This window comes from Bombus terrestris, chromosome 13, assembly GCF_910591885.1.
Source record: "Bombus terrestris chromosome 13, iyBomTerr1.2, whole genome shotgun sequence".
Taxonomy (NCBI): Eukaryota; Metazoa; Arthropoda; class Insecta; order Hymenoptera; family Apidae; genus Bombus; species Bombus terrestris.
In genome coordinates, this window is record NC_063281.1 from 13,559,690 (window position 1) to 13,587,107 (window position 27,418).

Sequence of the window (27,418 nt, forward strand, 5' to 3'; positions counted from 1 at the left end):
ATGTAGGTGAATGTGCCTTTGAGATTTCAAGGTGATCTTTGCTTTTCAAATGGAACTATACATTTTTTTATACACCATTCGGTGCATTTTTTAATTCTCTATAAAAAAGTATCAAGCTACTCGGCTCGCATAATGATTAGATTAAATGATACTTTAACTTTAATCTTGTAAAACTTATCGTAGGAAAGACGAGGAACGCAGCGCTTTTACCTTCGCGTTCTCCTTGTCTTTCATACACGCAATTTGATGGAACTCGATGAAATTAATATTAAAATATGTTTTAAACAAAGCATTTTCAGATACGAGTACCTTGATACCTCTTTACGGAGAATGAAAGACTGCATCGAATGCTGTATAACAAGATGTGCAGCTCCATTCAAAAAGCAATGATCTCGATCACCTAAGATCACCATGACATCTCGTCATAACGTGTAAGTTTAGTTTTCTATCTAATCTATTGAAATTTATTTACGGAACATCGTTAATAAAATCAATCAGAACGTTAATTAAAGTTAAAGCAGCCGCGCGATAGAACGACGAAAACGAAGCGATACGTTGTTCGAACGTGAGAGAGTAGCCAAGGGTGAAACAAAATATTTCCGAATAGTAATCGTGATTTTTGTATCCCTATGAACTTGAATTCTACGCGTTGGAGCAGTAGATTGTTGAACTTATTTCAATGATCGCGTATTTCATAGATAATACTTAATACTTATGATTGCGTAATGCAATAAAGAGTAAAATTGTGAGAATCCAGTGGCAATTAAGATTATCTCTTGCCTGTGGGATGATACTTGAGAAATAATTGTTTCTTTAGTAAGATAATGACGAACATTCTTATGCGCGGTATCTCGGTTCGAAATCTTTGAGACAACTTGAAATTATGGAAAATTTACAGTCAGCGAGAGCGAGTGAAAATAGTAATAAAATCATTTTCGTCTTAGAGAGACACGTGGAAATTTTTAAAATTTCGGATATATCAATTCTATCGAAGTAAAATTTCTTCTTCCTTTTCAAATATCGTGAAAATCAGCCGATTCGTTTGTCAATTTCGATTTTTAATCGAGTCGTCGATAAATCATTGCAGTAGTCACAAATGCGATTACAAATAATCGATCGGAGAGGAAAAATTCGATTTGATGTTGGAAGATACGATTCATTGCTTCTTCGCGATATAAAGAACGCGGTTAACGCAATGCGCGTTATCTTATGCAAGATGTTCTCCATAAAGATACAAAGTAAAATCAAAGTAAACGTCTGAAACGTGATTAGAAGCAGTGTAATCAACCTTCGCGTTGAAAGATAGGAGCAGCAACAGGCTTGAGTAACGCTGCTCTTGCGATAGAGACGTCCGACCTAAATGTAGTTTTTACAACAGCTGACTGATAGGTCAAATTAAATACGTAAACGGCTAATATTCGTGTAATACGGAAACGTTTGTTGTATTCGCATTTGTAGAGAACCGGAGATCGCGTTTCTTGCGCAACTTCGATCCAATTTTATTTTTGTATCGTCATTTGCTTTCACAAGAATATTGCAATCGAAGGTTGAGACACACATATGTGTTTTATTTATATGCACAAGTTATTACGTCAATCTATTTTTCGATATTATTGGTGTCGCCATACCATAGCTATGGCTTTACGATACGTCTATACGAGATTTTAATCTTTCGGTATATTTAGATTTCAGTATCTTTAGAAAGATCGTGCGTCTAAGGGTTAAGACGAGTTTCACGGAAGAATCGATCTCGAGCGAAATATATTCGCTTCACTTTCGTTGACCAACGCGAGATTTCGTGTTGGATCCCGATCGAATCAAGGACAAACATTTTTCACAAGATTACAAAAGCTGGTCGCGAGCGGTCGAGACTCGACCCGGATCTAGACGCTATGAGTGGTAGTGCAAACCAGTCTTCGCGGATATGTACCGTCTAATTGACGTTCTCTGCCTACGTGTGTATTGTATCTAATTTTATGATTAGACAACTTCCTCTCGTCTCTTTGCGAGGAATTAGGAAAAATTGATGTATCCTTCTTAGAAATGTTTAAATAAACTAAGAAGACTGGCGTGGTAAACTATAAAATGCAATGACTCACGGTCAGATTTGGTCGTGCTAGACATTTTTACTCTTTTTCTCCTTCTAATTCGTGATTCGGTCTGAACACTGAAATTATCAATTTTTAACGTGCATCTAGATATTAGGCTTGGTTATTATTCGAATAAACTATTTATCACAAAGTAATCATTATGATAATATATCTTATGTTTAATTCGAATCACGAATCTCGGACTTATCCAATTAAATAGAGAATCTTTGAAAGCGTAAAAATCCTGAAAACTTTGCAACTAAATTAATACGAGCACGTTGTGTTTTTATTTTCAGTAATGTCAACGACTGAGCGATAGCCTATTACGCGATTACCGCGTGTTCTCAACATATACAGATTTTCCTCTTTTATTACTATTCCTATCGTTATTAAGATCAATCGCTTGATCGTACAAAGAGCGTCAAAGTAATCGTTCAAATTCCTACCTCTTTGATATTTTATTCCAATGCGATTTATTTTGATGTTTTAATTTTCCGTTAATTCGATTTAAAAAGCTTCGCTTGGAAGAGACGATCGATTTCGAAATACGTTTCGAGCATAGTTCACGATGTTCACATTTTCTTTAGATCACCATCATCTTCCTGCAGCACCTGAAGCAATGCTGACATTTTCTACCGTCGAATACATTTCTATAAACTTTTCTTACGTACCAGTCTTCGTGACTTTCATTTACTTTCGATAGATACAGTATATCTAATAATAATTACATAGAAAATTACGCAGACAGTTACGCAGGGAATTTCATCGTTGAACTTTATCGAAAGCGTAGAAACGCAGAGATTAATCATTCAGACCACTATCGTTCAAAAGCTTCTATCAATTACTACGATCAACGAACGACCATGTATCTACCGGTAAATAATCGATCGTTATCGATTCGACGTCAGATTTATTCCAGTCATTGTTTATAAAAATAATCCTCGGCAAAGAATTTCTATATGTTATAGTTGCTACCCGTGAACATTGTCCGCATGTTTTTCTCAAATTTTGCTACGAACACTCTGGACAACCCGTTATTATCGCAGAAATGTGTCAGCTCTTACCTTGCGGTACCGCGTGTTCAGAAGCGTTACGCATACCGATCGATGGATCGATGTCATCGATATCAAGTCAATCCTGCTTAGAATATACAGTCCCGTGTAAAAGTTTTGCGATTAAACCATTTCCATTACTCGAGTTACGATAACCAGCTAAGAATATCTTTAGGGAATGTTTTTACGTGCTTACTACTCTCGCATAATTGAACTAATATCACCAGTGAAATTTCACGAATCACTGATTAGAAGATATTAATATCGATAACTTCTCTTACATAATAGAAACCAGTTTGATAGCGATTAAGGAAAACAGGAATTTTCCTACGGTTTGGAGGCTCGATCGAAACAAATGACATCACCAGGCAAAAATAGTTGCTTAAAGAGTGGTAAAAAATCGGTGTCGGAATACCTTCGCGTATATGTCGTCTCCTAGCCGGCGGAGGAGCGCCGGTTCGTCGCCTCCTGGCGTAGGTGTGAACCGGTACGATCAACCTCGGTCTGGGTATGAGAAATCCACCTTGACTATTCCCTGTTTGATTCAATTCGCTCGATTCACTGTCGGTCGTGCTGCTGCTACTCGATCTCCTCGACTCATAATCCTCCCTGGCCGACGAGTCAACGCGGCTACCATCCAGAACACCCTCCAGCTGGGAGATCACCTCGGCATAAGGTTGTCTGTACTCGTCCTCCCTCGACGGAGGTTTGCTTCTTGCGTTACTTGCCCAATTGACGCCACACTCGCGCCAGCTGGCCTCGTAAAGAAGCTCCATCGCCCTTCCTCGAGTCGCGTCAGGGTCCAACAGCAACTCTGGGTCCTCCAACACCGCTCTGCCAGGATAACTTCTCACTTTCATGGTCAGACGAATCTCGGGATTCCCAGACTTCCCACCTCTTTCGGAGCTTCCTTCGAGATTGACGAAAAACGAAGAAACGGAATACTCCTTTTTCGTAGTTTGTTGTTCAAGCACGAGAGACTTTTACAGACAGAGTGATGATGAACCTTGGTCGTTGAACGAGATCAGATACCGAGAGACACGTCGGAACGTTGCTCCGAGACGATAGTTGGAAACGTTTGATCCAGTGGGCGACCTTGGACATGATTCACCGCGCTGGACATTTTCCAACGCCTCCAGCTCGCGTTTTTCGCTTCAGGATAGGAACATAGATTGCACGGGCTGTTAAGAGTCACGAGGGTCCCTGCCGCTCGTTACGATCGGAATCGGTGTCTGCCGTTCGTTTGGAAATCCTCCGTGAATTTGACCGTGGGAACGAGAACTTCGACGTTGATCTGGCGTTCGTTCAGTGGGTAGATCGATGAACGTTTCCCCCGATCGTTTCGTCCTTTCTGTTTGATTTTGCAACAACCCTTCGAGTCAGAACTTCATCGAACTCTTAAAAGATCGAGCGTTTTCGAGCCGTATAAGAAAGGCTGGGAGACACGTGTCTCTGAGAACTACTTGGATTGCTTTTGGAACGAATCGACGAGTCCAGCGTTCGCCGAAAAGTTCCAGCGACTCCCCACCGGTTCATGCTTCGGGACAGCGCGTAAACGACAGCCGGCAGCGATGGAAAACTGCGAGTTGCGCGATTTTCGAGCGGCTAATTCCAGGTCTGTCACGAAGCAGAACAATGACGCGCTATTCTTAGTCCCGGCTCGATTCCTTTCGATACAAATCGGACCTCTCGATTCTGCAATAACAGGTAAACGGTTCGATCTTTTTCACCGCCTCGAATCTATTTCAGCTTTGTCACTTTTCATTGTTCCTGTACCTAAAGCTCGTCATCTCTGATCGATGGAAATCCAAGTTTCCTCGGCGTTTTAGATCGAAGAACGTTGTTTTTTCAAAAAGTCACGTAGAAGACACACGACCGATCTGTCGATCGATAGATCGTTTGCTTGCGCAAGAGATCCGATGGACAATGAAATCACGGTTCCGTCTTCACTCGCGTTTCCACTTGGATCGATCAGTTTTATCGGCAAAGAAATTTCGAGGGCTCGTTATTCGACGACGAGAAAATGATACGGATCTCGCGGAGAAAAGTAAGCAAAGCGAGCAAACGTAAGAGTAGTAAGAGCGAATGATGTTTTCACAAAGAAGGATCCTGTCGCGAACGAGGATACAGGCAGGACCACTCCTTCGAGACTGACGCTCACTGACAGCGTTCGCGACTGGTGAAAAGTACGCCCGCAAAGAGCGTGCACGAGAAACTCCCTTCCCCTCCGACTGCCAATCCCCCCACCAGTTCGCTTTTAGCGAGAGAAAGGACAGTGGTTCTCAGGCGAATGCGATTGCCCTCGGCGCGACCACTCCCACGTAACTATGTACAAGTATATCGGGTGACTCGAGAATACCGCAAGATACTCTTATCAATTTGTACGATATAATCGAGGTAGTAAAAGACTAGATATCGTATATTTGTCGTGTCAGCTGATGCGCTCCGAGCATCCGCGTTGAAATTCTCCTTTTTGGAGGCATGAAATTCCACGACTAATTCCATCAAGAGCCAACCATATTGCGTGTGACATTGCAGATTTGTATCGAATTATATAAAAAGAGAAGAAACGGATATACCACGGAGATACACGTGAATCGACTGGAACTTTTCGATCGTGCTTCGAGAAATGCCTGTCTTGCAGTTTCCTTTTGTTTGTTTGTCTGGCGATTGTTAGCACGCAAGTTCAACAACGAACGAATGATTAGAAACGATGCACCAATTACGTTTCCCCTGAATCGACTCGTTTATCTTTCGTAAATCGCAATGAAATAACATAGCCTAATTGCGAGAACAAGTGGGAAACACTACGAGCAAAAGTGGAGCGATCTTGGTTGGAACTGTTTCTCGCGTTTTGCGCTCGATCCCCCGGCTTCGTATTCCCCTTTCCTTTATTTTTCTCATCGTGTCATTATTTCCCATTTGTGGAACGCTTTACATTTTGCTTTTTAACGCGGCTAGATTTCTCTAATAACCCCGATGTAATTAATTCTTTTTCTTCTTATATCTTCCTTTTCTTTTTCCAGCAATTCTTGAAATTCTAACTTTCTTTCTTTTTGCTTCGATTCTACGCCTCGCGTCGACGTAATTTTTAATTTGCAAATTTGCTTCAAGATGAAACGGTTCTCTATAAGCCAAGAGTAACACGCGTGACAACTAAATTTTCTAAAATAACACGTATCTCGCAAAATATGACAGACATTGATATTACGTTCGATATTCTCTGTGTTTTCTATACATATATTTAAAAGTACACGTCCCGTTATTACATTTAAATCTACTCTCCTTACTGCCATAACGATGACTCATGATTTTATTATCCGGCAATGCACATGATTGCTAAGGTTCGGATAAAAAAATAATTTCATGCAAATTATTACCAAGCGAACGACTTGTAATATAATTTTACCGTTAAGATTTTACTTAAATTATCGTGGAAATGGTCGAGTTTCTTCTATGTCAGATACTAAAAACTATCGTTAATACATGGTTAATTCACACTTTCATTTGCTCGTCCCTCGCAATTTACTCTAATCATTATGATTTTCCTACGACCACATTTCACTTCTATTGCTGTAATTTCATATATTTTATTCATTTACGCAGAAAGGTTTCTAACATTATGTATAAACTTTAATCGATTCGGCATGTACGCTCTTTAACGAGACTATTGTATTAAGAGGAATCCTTCTAAAGCGATTAACCTACAGATTTCGTTCTCTCTGCCAACGGCACGAACAAAATTTAAACCTACGCTAAAAGCGTTATAAGAGAAAGTTTAACGTTAGAAAGTATATCGTATATAATTAATTGCGATTAAAATTGAATCGAAGATAGAATAAGTCTATTATGTGATTTTAAATTTTAAAAATCCACGTTCAATTTGTAGCTATACGGGTCTTATTTTCTCTCGATTATCATCGCAAATATTACGACGCGTACGAATAGTACATAGCAACGACGAACGAAAAATCTAAATTGATCGTCGTTTGAAAATTTGAAATTAGCCAGACAGTACCAACTATGCTTTTCTAGTAGGTATTTTTATCCAAATTCAATTATTAAACACCATCTAAAAGAATTACGGATTTACTGCGATACAGTTAAAATGGATCCTATTATTGTTATGATTACAATCATAGTAGCGTCAGAGAAGTTATGTATAGTTAGATAGGAACGTAAAATTATATGCATGACGTTATGCTGGTGATAATATGCGAGCGAAACATGGATTTGGTTTACACGTTTCCGTCAGGTGGATTTTGCTCGTTTCGTTTCACAGATACTTTCGATTTGTCGCAAAATGATACGAAACAATTTTGTTTTACAAATACATTATAACCGTTGTATTTTTTAATTACTATGCTATCACGATACACCAACTTCCGAGAGAAAGGCCAGTGATTCTCATCCTTCGTCGTTAGATGAAACTATTGATTTTCTATTTCGTTTCTATCGAAACATCGCATCTTAAATAATTTAAAAACCAGCCGCAAAGTAGCGAGGAAATTACCAAATAGCTTTTCATAGTTTCTAGTAGATATAAATCTCTTACAATCAATTTATTATAGGCCGATTTAACATATTACATTTATTTTGTAGATTAATTCGTAATAATTATTGCGAGGAATGTACGAAAGAAAATTATGAGAAGCGAGGAAGGAATTAATTGCTCCGAAATTGGTCGGCTCTTCCTCCAAAGAAAATCCTCATTTTAATTAATAAATTGACCAGAGATTCTATCGCTATAAATACACCGTTCTATGCTGTATAATCATCGAATCTCTTCCTGTTGAAGAGACTCGTGTTCGTAATTATTTGCGCAATCGTTACGCGACTTGACGTTAAACGTTACACGTTTACACAGTCGGGTTAATCGTGGCTATTACACGTAAAAATTCGCGTTATTACGTTGCACGTGACCCATTGCGTTCGAATTTAATTGTAGTATCGTTGTTGGTTGCGCAAATAGCGTCTGAATGCGCTCAACCAGCACCGGAAGTAAAAGCAAATTTCGCCAAGAATGAAGCTTCTTTGTACTACTATAATAAAATACTCGCACGAAATTGCGAAGAAATTGAAATTCGTCAACTACGATCGCTTGTTGCGAGGCTGGCTTGGTACGTACGAAACAGACTTTGGTACGACGTAAAATATTTATAGAAAAGGAGAAAATTTTCAACGCGATTTCAATCGACAACGTTATATCAGCGCGCCATCAACACCAGCGAATATTCGAAATTCATACGAAAATTATTACAAGTCATTGGATCGAATTAGCGAATGTTAAAAATCTATTTTTAAATATTTATATTCGTACGTATCGCGATAATTTCTCTCGTTACGTACATATGTATTTTACTTTCAGTGTAAAGTGAAATCGCGTATTGTTTGTTGACTAGAGAATTAATTTTCGAAACTTTTTAAATTTGTTTGAAAGAAAAAAGCAGAAAGAGAAGAGAAAGGCGATTTAAAATTATTAATAGACATTCTACTTAACGATGGAGCGTAATTTTTATAATACATCGTATTTTTATTATGCTTTCATCGCAATTGCAGAAAATATATTAGCTAGTTCGAAATTTCGAAAATATTAGCATATTTTAAGCCGAGTTGGTCGGATATAGAGCGAAATTTGCTTAAATAGGAGATTGATTCTTATCGCTGGGAAAGAATGCGGAGTATTTTCAGCAACATTTTATTTATACTACCGCTATGGGAACCGGTTTTTCGGAAGAAAAGGCAAAGAAGCTTGAATCATTCGGTTCCTGTAAAGAACGATGAATCACGCGTTGCATGGTTTGCGGGATTAAAGCGAATTTATTGAAAGTTTCTCGCTAGTCAAATGGCAGCTCTATCGAACAAAGAAAGCAGATAATATTCTTGTTCCGACGTACTTAGATATATTCGCAATACGGTCGAATTCATCGAACGTCGAATTAGAATTTTCTCCAAACTTGAAATCGCAAAGAACTCTATACACTCGTTTATGATTACAATTGTTGCAGATGTTATGAATTTTCCACGTGGAAAGCAATATGACGGTGAGTGTGTAGGCAAAACGGCGAAGAAATTTTCGTGCGGCGACGCAAGAGGGCATAACGGTACACTATGCGGTCGCAGGGAACAATGATCGACCTCGACTTGCCTGACTTGGCGAATAAACTGAAATTGCACGGCGCGAGGAAGATTAACAGCCATCGTGATTCCGTCATTCGCCAAGCCCGTTCGTCAGAGACGACGATTTTCCGCCTATATTCGTTAAAGCATGGCCAACTATTTATAACCGGAACGTATGGAAAAGCGTAATCGCGCACAGTTTCCTCTAACGAGTCGGTTGCGTTCGACTGGAATTACTCGCGCGAGCTGTACGACGAAATCCTTTCAGCTCGACGTTCTTTCGATTTTATTTCAAGCGATTATTAAAATATATATCCAAATAAATCGGATCGATTTCTTACGTTTTGAAACTACGATACTCGCGAAAGAATATAATTCTGGACAAGGGAAAGGTCCGTGTGACTCACCCTCCATAACATACACAATGGACCCAACATCTCCTTCGCGAATGATGGTTGAACCTGCCGAGAAGGTAACAGGATACATGCAGTCCACGATCTCGCGGATTTGCGTCAGCTCCAAGTTCTTCATGAAGTCATTATCCAAAATGGCTGCTTTGATCAGATCACGAGACCTACGGAGGAAAAAAGAGTCAGACACCTTTTTGTCAAAGGTTTCCCTTTTAATCGTAAGAAGATTATTAGAAACGTCGCTTTGAACAAGGCTGATTTGGAAAAAAAGAAAACAGAAGAAAAATGATAAGAAAAAGTTCATAAATTCTGATGAATATTGTTCATCCGTTAGATTGGGATGCTAAATCTGATTAATCGATAAGAATAAAACTGAAAATTAAGATAAAATAAAAAGTAAAATAAAAAGCGTTATCGCCACTCTAAATAAACGCAAAAAGTGTTTGACGTATACCAGGCTATCTTCTTGCATACTTGTTCAGTAAACAACTTGTGGCCTGTAACAGGTGCACCGTGATAAACACGGTTCGGTACTTTTGATGTTGCACTTGCAAAATAAACGCGAGTATTACCATCGTAACGTCATATCCTTAATGTTAAACGTCTTACGTAGACATTTAATGCGAAAATTGCTACGAAGATTTCTACGACTTCTTCCTGGCTGACTTATTCCAACTTCTTTTTCTTCCATATGAATCGCGTTGCAAGAGCAAAACTTATCATCCTATGTGCGACTCGTCTAATAAATAATTGCGAATAATCGAGTAATAAATAAAACAGTCGTGTTTGGAATTTACTCGTTATTTTGCTTAAAAGCGGGTACCGATCGCGAAGCAAAATAATTTTCCAATCTTACTTTACGACAAAATCATGGTTTTCTAAACGTTTAAGCGCTCTAACAGAACAATAGAAAGTTTAAGGAACATAGCGTTTGGAAAGTTGCACGAGCGTTACCTACGACCGATCGAACAGAGTTGTCGATGAAAGAGGTTAGTTAAGAAACAACACAGGTAAAGTTAACGAAAGCACGTGTCGTGAATTAAAAGTATCCTGAATGTAACACCCTGTCACGTAGTTGCGCGATGAATGCGATTTGTATAGGTGAAACCATGACTCGAAATTGCGCAAGGAACGACCAAATTTCACTCTTAACGATACGTTATACGGTGATCGTTGAGTCATCGGTCTCTCTATATATGGCCTTCGAATCAATAACAATGATAGATTAGTGCAATATTAGTGTGAAATTTCGAATCGAATACATTCGACTCGATAGATCGACTATCAACGCTTTAACACGAGGAACCGTGCCAGTTTCCTTTGCGATAATGTGAAATGTTTTTTCCTTCGAACGATAATATGGTTAAACAGGGAGTTAAAAATCAGTTCAAGAGGGACTCTATCGTGTCGTTGTTTGTTTTACACTCGATACAGATAAATTTCAGACGTTAACTTTTCCTTGATACACGGCAACAAGTAGCTGAAAATCGCGTTAGAACGGAACAAAAAGTGACGAATTCTGTACCTTTGCGGTTTCTGAAACTTGACGATTACCCGGGTGTCTTTGGTAAGTGGTTCGGCTGAAATTGCCTGCCTTTTGGATCTCTGACCCGGCCCGATAGCGCCAGAGGCCAAACTGAAATCGACGATTTGCCGGAACTTGTCGATCTCGTTTTGAAGGTAACGAATAGTGGCATCCCGTTCTTCCAATGCTTTCTCGAGTATCTCGATCACATCGTCGCGACGTCTAAGAGCTTGTGTCCTCTCGTACAATAATCGTTTCAGATCTCGTATCGAATCCATGATCAGAAAGATTTCCGACTGTCGTTCGCTTTAATTGAGATTCGTCCGTTCTTGAGATTTTCCTCTTGCAGTTGATATACGCGTCATGCACCGAGATTCCGATGATTCCCTTTATTCCTATTTGTTCTATCTTCGACGGTCCTTGTACTTCCACTTCCACTGCTGGTTTCTGTTTCTCATTGGACCATTTTTAGTACACGTTGTAATTTTTAAAACGTTTCGTTTAACGGCGGTTTATCATCGAATCGTTCTCTATTTTTTTTTTTTTTTTTTTTTCAAGCGTTCGTTCTTTACATGTTCGAGTTTTATGATTCCTGAGGGTTGGAACGAACGTTTGCTCTGCCGGATTGGCAAGATTCGAGCGTTCAAAGGTGTTTGATCGTTGGGAGAGTTATTCCATCTCAAGTGTATGGAAAGGTACTTTTAAACTAAATATAGATCCTTAGAAAGCAAAAGTATCGTCAAACAATCGAAACTCCGATATATTATATCTTCGAAGATAGCTATCTGTTTAAACAACGGCGATACGAAGCGAATTTAAATCGTATACCTGCTAACAATAAGATAAGGTTGCAATATACTATCATACTTTCTAACTCGTATCACACTTTGAAAACGATTCCTAATAATTCACCTTTTACGATTAGACAGCTGATTATGAGACGGTAGCCTTTTTTTGACTACATGATCTTTTCCAAATGTTATTTATACTACCTATACTATCGCTGTCAAAAGCAAATGAAAGCCAAGTAAATCGAATTTCTACCGGTGAAGATGAATTAGAAATGTACGATTCACACGATAGACATGTAACTGGACTGAAAGGCAAATTACGCAAGATTATTAGAAGTAGAGTGTTAGAAATCGATTGAACTACTTAGAATCCCCGTTCGAGATAACGATCTATTTTAAAACTGACATTGACTCCGACAGCTGAGAGAGCGTGGACGCGTGTTGTATATTATCTTAAAATCCAACACCGATAAGTGTAAATTTTAGATATTGTTCTAATAATTACGCTACCTCCGTTGCTTTCAACGACTTCATCAAAGATATAACGATTCTCAATTATTTCATAAATACAGCGGAACAGCTATTTGCTATTAAAACAGACCGATTGAAAATTCGTCGTCCTTTAAATCGAAAGTAGACGAAAGAGATGCAACTAACATTTTTACCTAAGCAAATATTTCTGCGAAATCAGGTTTACGTTAAACAACGAGAAACTATAAGTTACTATAATAACGTGTTACGTAATCATCTTTAAAAAAGATTGCGTAATAAAAAAATTGACTGTTTTATTGGACAACGTATTTTTTACCTTTTGCATCAATTTGTTCAAGCACGATGCTAGGTATCGCGATTATATAATGGCAATTTCAAACGTCGAGGCGTTCTTGAGCATCTCGATAGTACCGAGGTAGGTATGTAGGCATAACACTTTCGAAAATAAGAATGGAATAACAATGATCGACACCTTTAGCGACTGTCTGTGTTTAGCAAGCATTCTTTCTCGATTAGTATTAGAAACGAACGGTTTGTTTTGAAATCATTCGAGAAAAAACCAACTGGTCCATTTTAATTCATCAACTAATCGCCAATACCAACGAAGTAATTGGTTTTAAGTTTTCGATCTTTAGGATTCTCTATTCGATGAGTCCAAGTTCGTAGAAGTATACGCGTAGGTATATTTCCATATGGCTAAAATTGTTTGTTTTTGTAAAAGATACAGGTAGAATAAGATTATCGCGGGAATAATTTTCAATAGAGATAGGGACAAAAGAATAACGTGAATGAAGATCTTTATCGCCGTGAAGTGGCAACGTTTCCAGTCACTTCGTACATTATATCGAAACGTTGTATAAACAATAGAAAATATTTAAGACGCTAACAATCGATAAATATACACCGAAAGAAAATTGCAATGGTAACGAATCGTTTATAGAAATTTATATTACGTTTATTTCATAGCGGTTAGTATAAACGTGTAATATTATTACTTGAATTACAAGTTTATCGATTGAAATTTATAACAAAGAAAATTTCATGACTCTCGACGATGTCTACGACACTAACGTTATTTTTAAGGCAGCTACCTTATCTTTATCCTTATCTTTATACGAAATATCACTATTTTCGCACAAAACCCCACGAGTCACCGTAATCGCCTCTCCGACACGATCCTGACAAATCATTAACAATGTTCACGAAATTCACATAATTTTTAAACAAATTTTCTCTCGATACGATACACTTTGTCCTTCTCTTCTTTATTCGCAAAATACTGAACACTTCTGAACGCAAGAACTTCAAATTATAAAATGGTGCAATCGTAGCATTCTTCCACCGAGTGCTCGATCGTTCGATGAATTTACAAATAAATATCACTAACATCAAATTTAATAACTGTGTACATACACGGAATTATATACGCGTATAGATATCGATTTGTTCGATCGATCACGAATGATAGTGGCTTGGTCGTAGAACCGTCACTTGCAAGAGTCTCCGTCGAACTGACAAGAAAGGCCGTAGATTTGATCGAAAGAACTCGATGCTTCGTGAACGATGACCGTCGATTAGCGTGAGGTTGGATGTAAAAAAGGGACTGTCTTAATTATACGTTAATAATGAAACGTAGCTAATGCCTATTTAATGGTGGCCTGGAAATCGATGTGATATTCCGCGCCCGTGATTAATGATCGAATGCCAAGGGCAGAGAAATTTCCAATTCAACTTTCAACGTCAAATCCTTGCATTTCCCAAGGAACACATTTCTGGATCGTAAGTAGCCATTGTGTTACGTTGCAAAATTGTCTTTAATTTCTTTTAATGAAATGCAATAAGCTTATACGCGACTCGAATTAACAGCAAATTAGTAGATCATCGATGTAGATTAATCGATATTAATTCGTGGTACTTTCCATTTACCACATTTGATAACGTATTTGATGTAGAAATTCACCAATGTTTTAATATAAAACACGATTATTTATTTAATTTAAGCAACGAAATAAACAATGCGGTTTGTCATTGATTATTTCGAAGGTAAGGGGCTGTTTCATTTGTTTCACGCGGTAAAGGTAATTCGAAGAATCGACGAATAACTAGGTCGATCGTTTAAACCCGCACAAGTCCACGCTAACAGCATTATTCGTTAGATTAATCAACAAGAATCTACAAATATCGTATCTTCTGTAACTTTTAAATCCGCGTTACTTTACTCGAACCACCATCGCTCGTAAGGACGAGAAATAAGGATTTCGAATACTCTGTGATTTCATATATCAAATACATTACACTATCGCCACTGTTTATTAAATTAACTTAAAAAACGACATATGAACTATGGATACAGATGCGAGGTATGTACCGAGAAGGTGCAAACAACACCTCAGACGTTGAACGCGAAACTGGTCGGAAAGGACCAAGCCGAAGAGACTACGATCGCGTAGGGCGAGAGACTAACGAGAAACTCGAGTTCGCGCACGGTCTATTTTTGAGATATAATCGCGACTCGCGCTTCCTCGAACACAGAACGCGCTAGCGTACACACGCGAAACTAGCAGTGAGCACGTCGACCTGGCTGCGACGTATTTCGAAAATGGTCCCCTTTCACCTAGCCTATTGCTCGTCTAGCATTCGTGATCAGCCTTCACGGCGATCCAATCTATTCTTTCGGGCAATTTCACCGATTTTCCTGACCGATTTCGATCGACCGACGGATCGTCGCGACCGAAACTACGCCGAGGAATGCAAAGGGATCGTTGCAGTCGCAACGAGTCGCTACATCGTCAACCAACCCTCTATGGTGCCATGTGACATGAAAGGAACACACCTTACACGTATATCTATGATCACGTACCAAGCGGTTAAAAAATTCATTTAACGTCGTTGCCTGTCACGTTTCAGTTATGTGCGCGATTTTCTTCACACCTCATCTTCTTTCGTTTATTTTTACACTGACAGGAGCAGAGAGAGTGGCTGAAAGGTTACTGACTCCAAAAATACCAAAGATGTAACGATTCTTATAAAAAAAATATTAATACCGTTGTCAGAAAATTGCAAAAATTTGTTAATTATTATACGCGTGTAAAGATGTTAGAGATAGCTGTTCCATCAAAACATGTTTTAAAAGGATACAAGAAACGCGAACGTATACACACGTATCTAAGTTGTATAACAGGGAAAAAACATAAGTTAATACACGACTTAAGAAATGGTACGTATCTACTCCATGTGGTATTATAATAGGAAAGAACAAACTATTATACCGTGTTACATCACACAGTAGGCTGTTTCAAAAACCTGTACAGGGGACAAGATCAATGGCTTAATTAGAATGCCTCTCTCGTACGAGCAGTGACACAAATGATACAAGATATCCCTTTATTTTTAGAACAACGTTGGCAAGAAAACGAGGGTTTTTAATGATTTTCATAAAAAGAAGGTATCAGGTCGTTAATACCAGCGAGCGAAGGAATCATTAACCAATCTATCATTTTCGCGTGAATACCACAATCGCAACACATCATTTCCCGTCCGCTGCTTCGCAAGCACGAGATTTCTATTTATAGTGTATCGCGTGTACGATAAATAAAAAAGATTATTAATAGTATCTATAGCATTATCATTAACTCTCGACTAATTGCGAGTGTCGCTGAGTTATAGATGGACGACAGCTTAGATTAGAACTAAGTTTAGGTATTTAATTTTAGGTTTGAGCAAATTTGAAATAAAGATAAATATCTTACAATTGTTATCCTGATTTTATGCTAATTTATGAATATATATTATAATTATTATCTTACGGACTCGATTATAATTATCCTTTAAGGATTTTTCACTATACATTCATTAACTGTAAATAATTTATGAGTAAATGAGTTAAGACTATACAGAGGGGCAACGTTCTTTGGTTTTACGATTTATATAATATGTGCAATTAGCATATAGCAGCGAATTGTATATTTTGATTTTGTAAGTCCATAATAGCCGAGCAATTATTCATTGTTTTTCTTTTCTTTACGAAACACCGCGGAAAATCATTGACAAGAAATTACTGCTTCTAGGCCATTATTGATTTTACTACATGAACGATTAGCCAGGCGAGTATAATTGCTCGTTACCATTTTTAGAAATATACATCTATATGTATCTGTTTTTCTATATTTAGGTGTAAAGTTTTATCGCTTTTCTAACGTCGCGAGACAATCTTTTTACGCTCGAGATTTTGCCAAAGTAAATGGTTTATTCGATCAAGAACCAGATACGTTCTTTCTCTTAAATTGCGTTTATTACCAAAATTAAACTATTACGATGGAATATCATTTAACGACTACGTCTATCAACTATAAAATACCTGTTGAAGTACCTACGACCCATGGACCTATGTCATTGAAAAGATTAAGCAGCGAAATTTGTATCCTACGACATTCGTCCCAAATTACAGAGTTAGAAACGATTCATAATTGCCAGTCACGACTTCTAATCACGAGTTCTGGACACGGTTGCCCATAAAGAGTAGAATTTGCGTTTCATAAACCCCGTGCTTTGCAGAAAAACGCTGGCACTGTTCCGACGAGGATGTACGTGGTCTCGAAACGAGACCTTGCCTCGTTTTTCGAAACCGTATCCACCACGCAATACGACGAGACGATCGTTTGTTTCGTTTGTTTGTTTGCACGTAGTCCACGATCCTGCGAATACACCGTCGAACCATTGCGGGACGTCCCGTTTGAATTATTTAAACGGCGTCCATCGAAACCTTCGCATTTCCGTTTCGTAATCGCGGCTACGCAGCCGCGCAAATGGTCACCGGGGGATGTTAGCTGAAATCCGACATCATTTTGCAAGCACCTTTGATCGGCCAGGAATTCGCTCCATGTGATCTTCTTTGTGGTTTTGCATATTTTTACATTTTATTAAAGTATCAATTTCCCTCTCTTTCGAAAGCGATGGAAATTTCATTTCACCGATCGTTCCTTCTGCGGATCTCGTTGTCGAATCACCGAGGATACAGTATCGGGGTTCGTCAAACGTTGAAACGAGGAGGCGTGGTCCTTAATATAAAATGGTTAAATTAATCTCGTGCACGAGACGTATCCGTTGCGATCGGACATTGGCGTAGGCCTATGGAATTTCGTTTGAAAAATATGGAAATTTTGAAGTTGAAAATTTTGATTTTTTAGCAGAAATAAGTAAAAATCTCCCAACTGCTATTATCCATGAACAAATCGTAATTATCAATGCATCAAACGTCACGGTAATGACATTAGATAGATTCGAGTAGTCGATGAAACGACGCGATAAAATATTTTCGCGCTACGATGAAATATTGGTAGACACATTAAAAATTTTCCAATGGTCAATTAGAAACGTACTTAGCCGCCCTCGTCCCGCCACGACGACGAAAACGGTTAATCGACGGCCAAGGTTGGATCAAACTGTTCGATGCTAAATTCGCTAAAGAAAGAGTTTATCGCAGGATCCTGTTGTAAACTGGATGTTCAATCATAAAACGTATTTTAAATTTAGATATGCAATTCCGTTGTATAACTCTCTTGCTTTCATCGTTTCATTCTATCGGATAAAAGAACTTGATATACTGCCAACTTAGTCTAGTCAAATACAAAGAGACGTTCGATCAATGAAACTATTGTACGAGTCAACGATCTAAAGCAAATGCTAAACTCTAACTAACATCGTAGATCGTTGAACACGCTTAAAGGTACGTAGCTACGAAGGTATATGCTACCTTTTTATATCGAAAGAGCGAGAATAGCTGAAAGATTGACACACATGCTACGTATTTCCCAATTATACTAAATTCATAAGATTTTAATTCTACTAAAGAAAAAAGATTTATTTCTCTTTTCATAAACGTCCCTACGATGCCGTTACCAGTCAATTCCGACGAAGATATGTAGTCATCGTAAGCAGCAGGGCATATTTTTTACGATAAGATCAACGGCGAAGAGTTCACCCACCGTAAGTCGTATTCATGTCACAGTTGATGAAGCGGTAAACGTGTTACACCTTCACGGACGGTTAAACCGTAATACGCCGAGAAACGCGTATTATACCAAAGCTGGTAGCAAATCGATTCGTTTTCAAACGGTTTAACCAGTGCATCAGCCCATTGCACCAACAGATACGTATATACGATAACGGTTTTAATGAAAACTTTGACTATTTTTATTGCGACGCGAAGCGATTCCACGCGATAAATGCGTGTGAATATCGAACGAACGCGGCTGGAATCAGCTTACCGTTCAAGTTCGTTGCTCTCGGAAACGATATTCAGATAAAAGCGCTTCTTCCCAGCTTTCGTTCGCCTTTGTTCGCCAGACTTTGCCAACCCTTCTTTGTGCGATTCCAGCGCGCGCTTGGAATCCACGTCATTTTTCGATCAACCGCTACCAGAGACGAACTGGAACTTAAATTTTTACCGGGACGTTACCGACACGATCAGTCCAGCGAAAATTTTCCCAAACTCCTCGATAGCCCACACTATCTCCAGGAATATTACGCTTTTAGATCGAGTGACATTTCTTGTTAAAAACTTTGAGTTTAGTTAAACGGTTAATGAGTTGATATTGTTACAATTTTTAATACGTTTGCTGTTCTTTCGGTTACCGAATGATCGTGGAATTTCTTGTATTTCGAAGGAACTCCACCTGTTTTATAGTTCTTTCAGTTTTTTCAGTTTTTCTTTCTATTCTCCACTCTTTCTCTATATTCTCTCTTTTTCTTCTTGCATTTACTTAACAAGTAGCTTTACTAATACAGTAGTACATTCGCCAATATGTTGTAAACTTTTGTTCTTCCGTTGACACTGACAAATTTGATACTAAATCTATATGGAAGTCGTAGTTCACGAAGAAACCAATTGAAGTTAACGTTAATCGTTGCATGGAATTAATGGCACGAAAAGCGAAAAAATGGTGAAATTAACGGTGGAAGTTTTCATGTTATGAAAAGTGTAACAGTATACGAACCCGTTCCCTCGTCGAGCAAGTTGGAAAGCGAAAGCGACACTTCTGATGCGTGAAATAAAATATGCACGAATAAGTTATACGTCCTTGATCGACTACTTAGAAAAAGCGTGATCGGAAGACGGGAAAGAGCCTTGACAAACGACGAACCAATGACATACGCAAACCTTACAGAGTTCAAAAATTGAATAAAGATATAAATAATAGCAAATAAAAAGAAATCTACGATATATTCGATTTAAGATCGTTGATAAATTTCTACGACAATCCGGCTAATTCCTAACATTGAAATGGCAAATCAAATTTCGAAATAAAAAGATATTAGGAAGCTAAGTCATACGGCAAATTCAATTTGCAATAAATGTCGTAATATTCGTTACACGTGTAACTGTACGAAATCCTATGATATTTATGGATACATAGAAAATTTCGTAACGTGTGCCGAATCGAGGCGATACATGGCCCAAGGCATCTCCCCAGAGTTTGACCCCCCTTTAGATATTGGCAAAAGTGACACGGGTAAATGGAACAACTTCCCTTCTCCCACCTACACGTGTACCTCTAAAACGTTACGTAACGTTTGGTCTCCGAGCTGTTACCAAAGAACACAGGTAATTTCTCGTCTCATAGGTCCGTCCATTTGACCTCGATCTACTGGACCGATGTACATAAATACATACATATACAATGGGTGTAGAAAGTATTCGTACACTCCTTAAAACAGAATAGCTTTATTTAAAATGGGACCAAACGACTTGAATCTTTCTTTTTCCTTTTTCAAAAATCGTTGTTATCGAACTTGCTACTTGTTGGATGAAACTGAATCAAACAGGAAAGAAGAAAAGGCACGTGTATTAATTTCGTTAATAACATCCATTAATCTTAACGCAGATCGGATCGTCAATCGTTAAATTAAGCTTTCTTGTGTAACAAATTTATACGAAACAAAGCTACTGTGACGAATACTTTAGTTGATAAATATGTGTCAAACTTTTATCGCGTGCAACGTTATCTTCGAGTAAATATCGCCTGATGTATCCATAGTATAGCGATAAATTTAGTATCAATAACATTAAGAAATTCGTCTGAATTATAATCCGTTGCCTGCGTTCGATAAAACTAATAATTTATAAGTTTTGTTTTGTTTTTCGAAATCTATAAAAATAACTAGATATTAATGACTTAACTTGACAAATTGTATAATTCTGTTTTCTATAAACGATTTCGCTATTCAAATTCCTCGTCTTCCGCTTACTTTAAATGTCCTGGGTATGATAATATAACATTTATGAAAACAAAATGTCGGAAAATAAGATTATATGTTTCGAAATCTGAAATAAGTTAAAAAAGAAAAAGATTCCAATTGCGAAGAACGAAAGAGTAGAGTGGATCGGCCGATGAGAATTCACGATGTATCTCGCACGTACCGACGGAGCGCGATCGAAAACACAATTTGCAGGGAGCAACAGGTGGAGGAGCAGAAAGTGAAATATGTTCGCGAGAAGGCGCCACTGGTCAATGACGATATCTCGAGGAGGCGCTAATTCGTTCGTTCGTGGGCTTGGTTCGAAGCTCGTCGTCCGACCGCCTGTGCGGCTTTAACTTTTTAAAATGTCGCCGATGGCCGTGACAGGGTCTATTTTTAGCCACGACGAGATAAGCGTGGCGGGGAGAACAGTCGCGGAACGAAACCGGGAACGAGACGGAAAGAGGGAGCGCTGTAGGTGAAACAGAGACAAGGAGAAACATCGAGAGTGGGACAGCCAGTAGCGTAACCGGATGGCATTTTAGTAGGCACTTGGAAAAACACCTGTTTAATTAACTCTCTGTCTATGCGATGATCGACGGAACTGAACGTATCGATTCTACCGTTTCTCTCTCAGCAACGTGACAACATCGCTCTACATCGATTTACCAAATTGTTCTTTTTAAGGAAAATTGGCATTATTTAACGATTCTATCTCGAAAAACAAACCAAATTTATCGTTTACACGTGTTGAAAGCGCAGACAGTCGCGAGTAACATATGGAAACGTTAAGCCATTAAACAGCGTGTCGAGAAAATGTTTCTGCTTCTGTTAGTTCACACTAGGGAATTCCTGATAATTTGTCCCTAGATGAAAGATTGCCGAACAGTATATACGTATATCTCTAAACGATAAAACGCTTGCACGTTAAGATTATCGTACAATTTTAATTCTTTTTGACGTAAATTGCTGAAACGTATATACGTATAAAACTATCGACTTGTAAAACAGCTTTGATTATGCAACTTTCGTTATCAAAATCTAAAACTGCTAATCTTCTAGAGTGATTCAATTACATCACTGTGAGCAGGAACGGCGGAGGCTCGTTGGGTTGGATAAAAACGACACTGGAGTCAGGGGGAGTCGAGGGTGAGGAAAGGGGGTGAAAGAGGTTGAGGAAAAAGAGAGAAAGAGATAGATAGAATCAAAGAACTAATTATACGTGACGTCACTCGACTGGTTTCAACACAGAGTCGAGTGCAACGAGTCGACTCGACGAGACAAGTCACAGCAAGTGGGCCAGAGAAGTCTGTCTTTCTCTCTTTATCTCGCTGTTCGTTTTCTCTCGTTTTCTGCTCGTTTCTCTCTCTCTCTCTCTCTCTCTCTCTCTTTCTTTCTAAGCTGCAGTCACAGCGGAAGCTGCGTACAAGCAGAGAAGGAGCGTAAAGGAGGCTTCTTCTCGCTCCAGATGAGGTGGGAGGTGGTAAAAATAGAACTCCGAAACTTTATGGACGGTAAATCACTGGCACGTTAGGCCCGCTGCCATTCCCAACGTCTCGTTCATCCCGTTCGGCCTGTTCAGTCTGGACTAACCAACTCATTAACCGTAATATAACGACGGTGACGAATAGGAAATTCAATGTAAGCTTAATTAACCATTAGGATACGCGCGACGTTAGGAAGTCTCGAGTTTATCCAGCATTTTATATTTTCTATTTCCTTTTTGCCCTTGTCTTCTCTGGAAGGGAGGCAGTTCATGGAACGTTCGAATTATATGCACATATATCAATAAAGGACATCAGAAGATTAAACTTGATTTTAATTCGCCTGCTCCATAAAATTACTTTTATTAGGGGCCGACGCTGCTACGTATAGTTTGGACGTCTGCGTAGCAAGCTTCTGACAGGCGAAAAAAGATCCGTAAATGGAAACTTGCCGAAGGTTCAACCTGTTGTACGTTGGCTTTCACGAATTTATTGATTCAGGATCAATGTATATTCTCTTTTGCGGGCCGCATGAATTACGGTGGGCTGGAAATTTCCGAAGCTTTTAAAATGAGAACTCTATTTGGAGCGCTTTATTAAAGGAGCTGTAGAAGCATTTACACCGAACAAATAAATTCTGATTCTTGAAATTACATTGAATAGCTTTTAAAGCTTATCTTTGAATCGACGTTAATAAATCCAATGGTCCAACGGGCAACTACGGAATATTAAAAGATAAATACGGATTTCTGACAGCGACACATCGAAATGCGAATCATTATTTATGTTTTCTATATTTCGACGAGTTTTATATCACCGGTATCAAATTTCGACCGTACGAAGCACGTTTACAAAGCTCATTGACTTCAAAAAAAAAAAAAGAAGATAAATGACAAATTTTAAATGTATACATGAAATGAGAAATTGCCAGATTTAGGAATATGTTTCTGTATTTACTTTGATTATTCAACTTTTTATTATAAATATTAGTCAGTTAGCGATGATATGTTAGACAAAATTTATCAATTTTTACGGTTAACGCACAAGTTTTATTGAAACATGAATATTCATAAAAATCTGTTCATAATATAATAATCTAATATTACGAGACCGGTTCGTGATCCGATGAAAGTGCATTATTTATAATTTTCTTGTATCGTTTCCAAGAAATATCTTCTTGCTGTTGTTACATCACTCCTGAACGTTGATTAATTACACGATTTCCATATTAAAATAAATTGATAATTTCTCAAAGAAACCCGAGGTATTCTGAAAGACATCTAAATGTAGACATAAACAGTGATTCACTAAATTCCTTGAACTATTCATCTATTAGTCGTTGTGCGGCATACATTTGTTACAAATAAAATATTGATGAATGGAAGTAACATATTATACAAGTATAAATATGTTGCGATTATACTACTAGCGTTAAGGAGAACTAAAATAATATTCGCTGTCAGTGAAATAATTTTCGGTGTACATCAAAATTTACCATTAAATATATTTGCAATTCATTATTTAAGATCGCGTGCTCAGAGATTATTTAATCGAATTTCTCCGTTTACGTAGAACTTGATTCTTTTATCTAGTGGCCCCTCACGAATCGATAATGGGATACAAAGAGATAATTCAAAGCGATCTTGTTTTCTAGATTATTTTTAGCCGTTCGACAATATTGAAAAGACACGAACATCCGTTATAAATCGTATTGCGCGTTTAAACTTCTAGTAATTAGAAAGATTAATAATAATAAATTATTACTAGATTCTATTCTATTCTATTTTGATAAATAGAGAGACAGTGCTATAGGTATGATTTACCAACGATGATCGAGTCACAAATTCTTTCCTTCCTTTTCTCTCGTTCAAATTAACGTCTAACACGAAAGATGAAAATTTACGACATGGCATATAAGAATATATTCTCTAAAATAAAACGTAGACTCTAAATCTAAGAATGCTTTACATTATAAGAAAGAAATTTATTTTCTGATCAAGCGTTATGTAAATATTTACACGACAAAATCGAAAGCAGAAACTTGTTAACCTCTAATCCCGATTGCTTGTATTACACGAAATTTATATATTTAAACCTATAGATATTCGTTTCGATATGACACCACGTGGAAACATTTCTTAATATAATTAGATACAGTTGTCCATATGGCGCAAGATCGTCATAGATGGCCCAAGACTTTTGCACAGAATCGCAAACGATTTTGCGAATCGTCGAGAAAATCCAACGAAACTGAACCAACCACTGGGCCCACTAGTGCGATGTCGTCACTGGCCATGACGAACGCAGCTATTTTCAGGCCCACTTACATATCCAGAAGACGTCTCCACAGGACGGGGAGAAGAGGATAATAGAGCCACGTGACTCATACCAACTGGTACCACGTTCCAATAAATAATCTCGAGCAAGCTGTACATACACGATCGTCGACGACGCGATAGTCCAATTATCGCGGCTTAATCTCGCGCGTCACAGGGCCCCGATTATTTGCAAGCATCGATGGCGACTTCCATATAAATTCTGTTCAGTCCCAACGCGAGAATCATGTTCCGGATGAATAGACCGACGCGAAGGAAGCCACACGGCGGCATACAAATCTTTTTGCACCTTGTATGGCCATCCACTAGCAACGTGACGATATTCGATCCTTCGTAAATATTCTTCGACTTCGGATCGCGGATGATTAGTTGGGTTCGGTTTGATATGCTAATCGTACGATGATTTATAGCTACGCAGTTCCACGGGAATGTGATAATTAATAATGTATAGGGTGATTCCGGGAAAGGTGGACTCGTATACAGTCGGTATTAAGACTCATAAGGAATCGTTTAAGGATAACGTTAAGTTAAAAACGGCTCAAACTAAAACTACCATACGCTTGCCAACCGTAACGTATTGCTTTTTCACAACGTGTAATTAATAATTACATTGTGTTGTATCCAGTTACGCCATATGATGTCAAGCGAAACGATAAATATTATCAGCTATCTATAGCTGATATAAAAAAAGTGATAGTAGTTCACTGTAATTTTAATTGTAATTTAATTCTAATATACTTACTAATATCATTGCATATCTCATATATTTCTGGCACATTTTTTGTTATATTTTCATACTTTACATATGCTACTTGCATATTTCAACATATTTTACGATTATCGTAATAAGATACTTTAATCAACTTTACGGATGCCTGCGGAAATGAAGAAATAAAACGTTTCAGTGTAGCTCGTTTAAGATGAACCGGATTTCAAAAAAACGTTACGCCGTTTCATCAAACTGATTCGTTAAATCGGCTCTGAGAACGTTTTATCGTGTGTACGCTATTTGTTTTGCGGTCATTAATTATTTCGATAGAACGATATGTTGCCGTAACGTACACGACTTATTCATACGCGTTGCAAATATCAAGTGTTACTCCGCGAATATGTAGCGGTACGTGGTCCTTTCTCGGTTGTATTATTAGAACAAGCATGACGGTGCGTGTTCCAAAGGTGCTCGTTCCAAACACTTGCCGCGAAAGCTATTTTCTTCGTGTTACTGAAAAGGAACTTACGGTTTAATGCAATTATAACTGTGCCGATATCAGGATGAGATATACGATATTTCGTTTCTCTGAGGCGTCTATTCGACAAGATAGTAAAAAGCCACGTAACACATGTATGTAAACATATAACATTCGATATAGTCGTAAATTTTTCAATAAGAACCATAAAATTTTGATATTTCTACGACAAAATATCGTTGTTCGCGGCAAAGGTATAGACAGATAAAAAATATTGATTTGTTTATCGTAAAATATGTACAAAGGTTTATGTCGATTTAATGAGAGCAGTTTATAATCGTTTTTCTCCGAAAGCCCGTTCGATTTTAATGGAATCGAAGAAACGGTGAGATATCAAAGCAAATGGTAGCGAAGGAAAATAAATGAATCGAAGCTGTTGTAACTCGAGCAGCGTGGTAATAACGATAAAATAATACGAAACGTTTAAATATCAGAGTATTTCACGGGTATCGAGGGAATTGTTTGTTTAAAAAGATGTTTTTTAAAGTTTCACCCAGAAATTTATCTTTTCTCTACATATTTCTTTCCACACTGTCAACACTAATAGCGGTCTTTTTACGCGTTTTTAATTCTATTCCTAATTTTATTTGCTGCCTTATTCTTGCGAAAGTCGCATTATTATGTAGAGATATTTATAAAATATTCCGATTATACAACGTTTACGCGTTCAAAAGTATTTTCAGAATTGCGAGTTGTAAACAAGTTTTCGGTAGGTGTAGCTACACCAAGTGTGGGAATATAATACAAAATATACGATACGAATGAAAGTTTCAAAAAACGATTTTTAACGATTTTTTAGACGAATCAAAATTACGGCATTTTTCTGCTTAAAACAACGCAAAATACTCGTTGGAATATTTAAAAAAGTAAACCGAAAGAGATTAACTCGATTAAGTTGATGGTCTTTTTCAATCGCGAAATATTTTATCGTTGAAAGTTAAAACTGATGTTCGCTAGTATGTATCGGACGGTGAAAATGAATGATAGGTATTTTAATCGTTTAAAACCAAGAAATCAAGTTACTAGGGAATTTTCACGTAAGTATGTACAAGTATTTGTTTATGGCCCTCCGTAAAAGGTACAGTCGATGATCAGGCGCACTGAATGAGGCCATTAAAGATCCGCTTGTGTTACAGAGGAACGAGTTTTGAACGTGCCGAAGAAATAGAAGAAAGGCACGGAGAATGAAGAAGCAGCTAGGTGTGACCGGTCTATAAGATTCTCGAGAGCGCCATGGGACGTCGCGTCGTAGCAGGTGCCCCAATCGCCTTTTCCCCGTATCTCTTCTCCTAGAAATTTTATATACGAGACGTCCTGCTTTTGACAAATCATCCAGTGTTGTAAGTTATCACGCACAGATCGTAACGATGAAATTAGATTCGACGTATATACGAAACCGAGAAAGCATATTTCGAAGAATATTCGAAGCGAAAATTCAAGTGCATATTAATCAGCTTTCTATACGAACGTATGTTCTAGATGTTCTATCAGGCTTGATTTTAAACGAGATATAGATAATAAATTGTTTTAAAGAGTCGGTTGCAACGCAATAACCATTTCCACCGTGAAGAGGAAAGAAGAAGGATCGGCGACCGTTCTTTCGCGTCGATGTTATTTCGCGGAGAAGAAACTT

General features: G+C 38.0%; 1 protein-coding gene across 3 annotated transcripts in view; it reads right to left on the bottom strand.

The window, feature by feature from the left end:
- Positions 1-27,418, bottom strand: part of LOC100628631 (cGMP-dependent protein kinase foraging) — a 55,111-nt gene that overhangs the window by 16,399 nt on the left and 11,294 nt on the right. The window contains exons 1-2 of one of the 3 annotated variants that reach the window (XM_012315440.3): positions 11,198-11,715; positions 9,670-9,836 (exon numbers count right to left, since the gene is read on the bottom strand). In XM_012315440.3, coding sequence (XP_012170830.1) covers positions 9,670-9,836; positions 11,198-11,475 — 445 coding nt within the window. In that variant the 5' untranslated portion in view covers positions 11,476-11,715. Of the gene's footprint in view, positions 1-3,557; positions 5,044-9,669; positions 9,837-11,197; positions 11,716-27,418 lie in introns of those variants that run through there. The other 2 variants (XM_003400304.4, XM_012315441.3) reach the window with 2 other exon arrangements.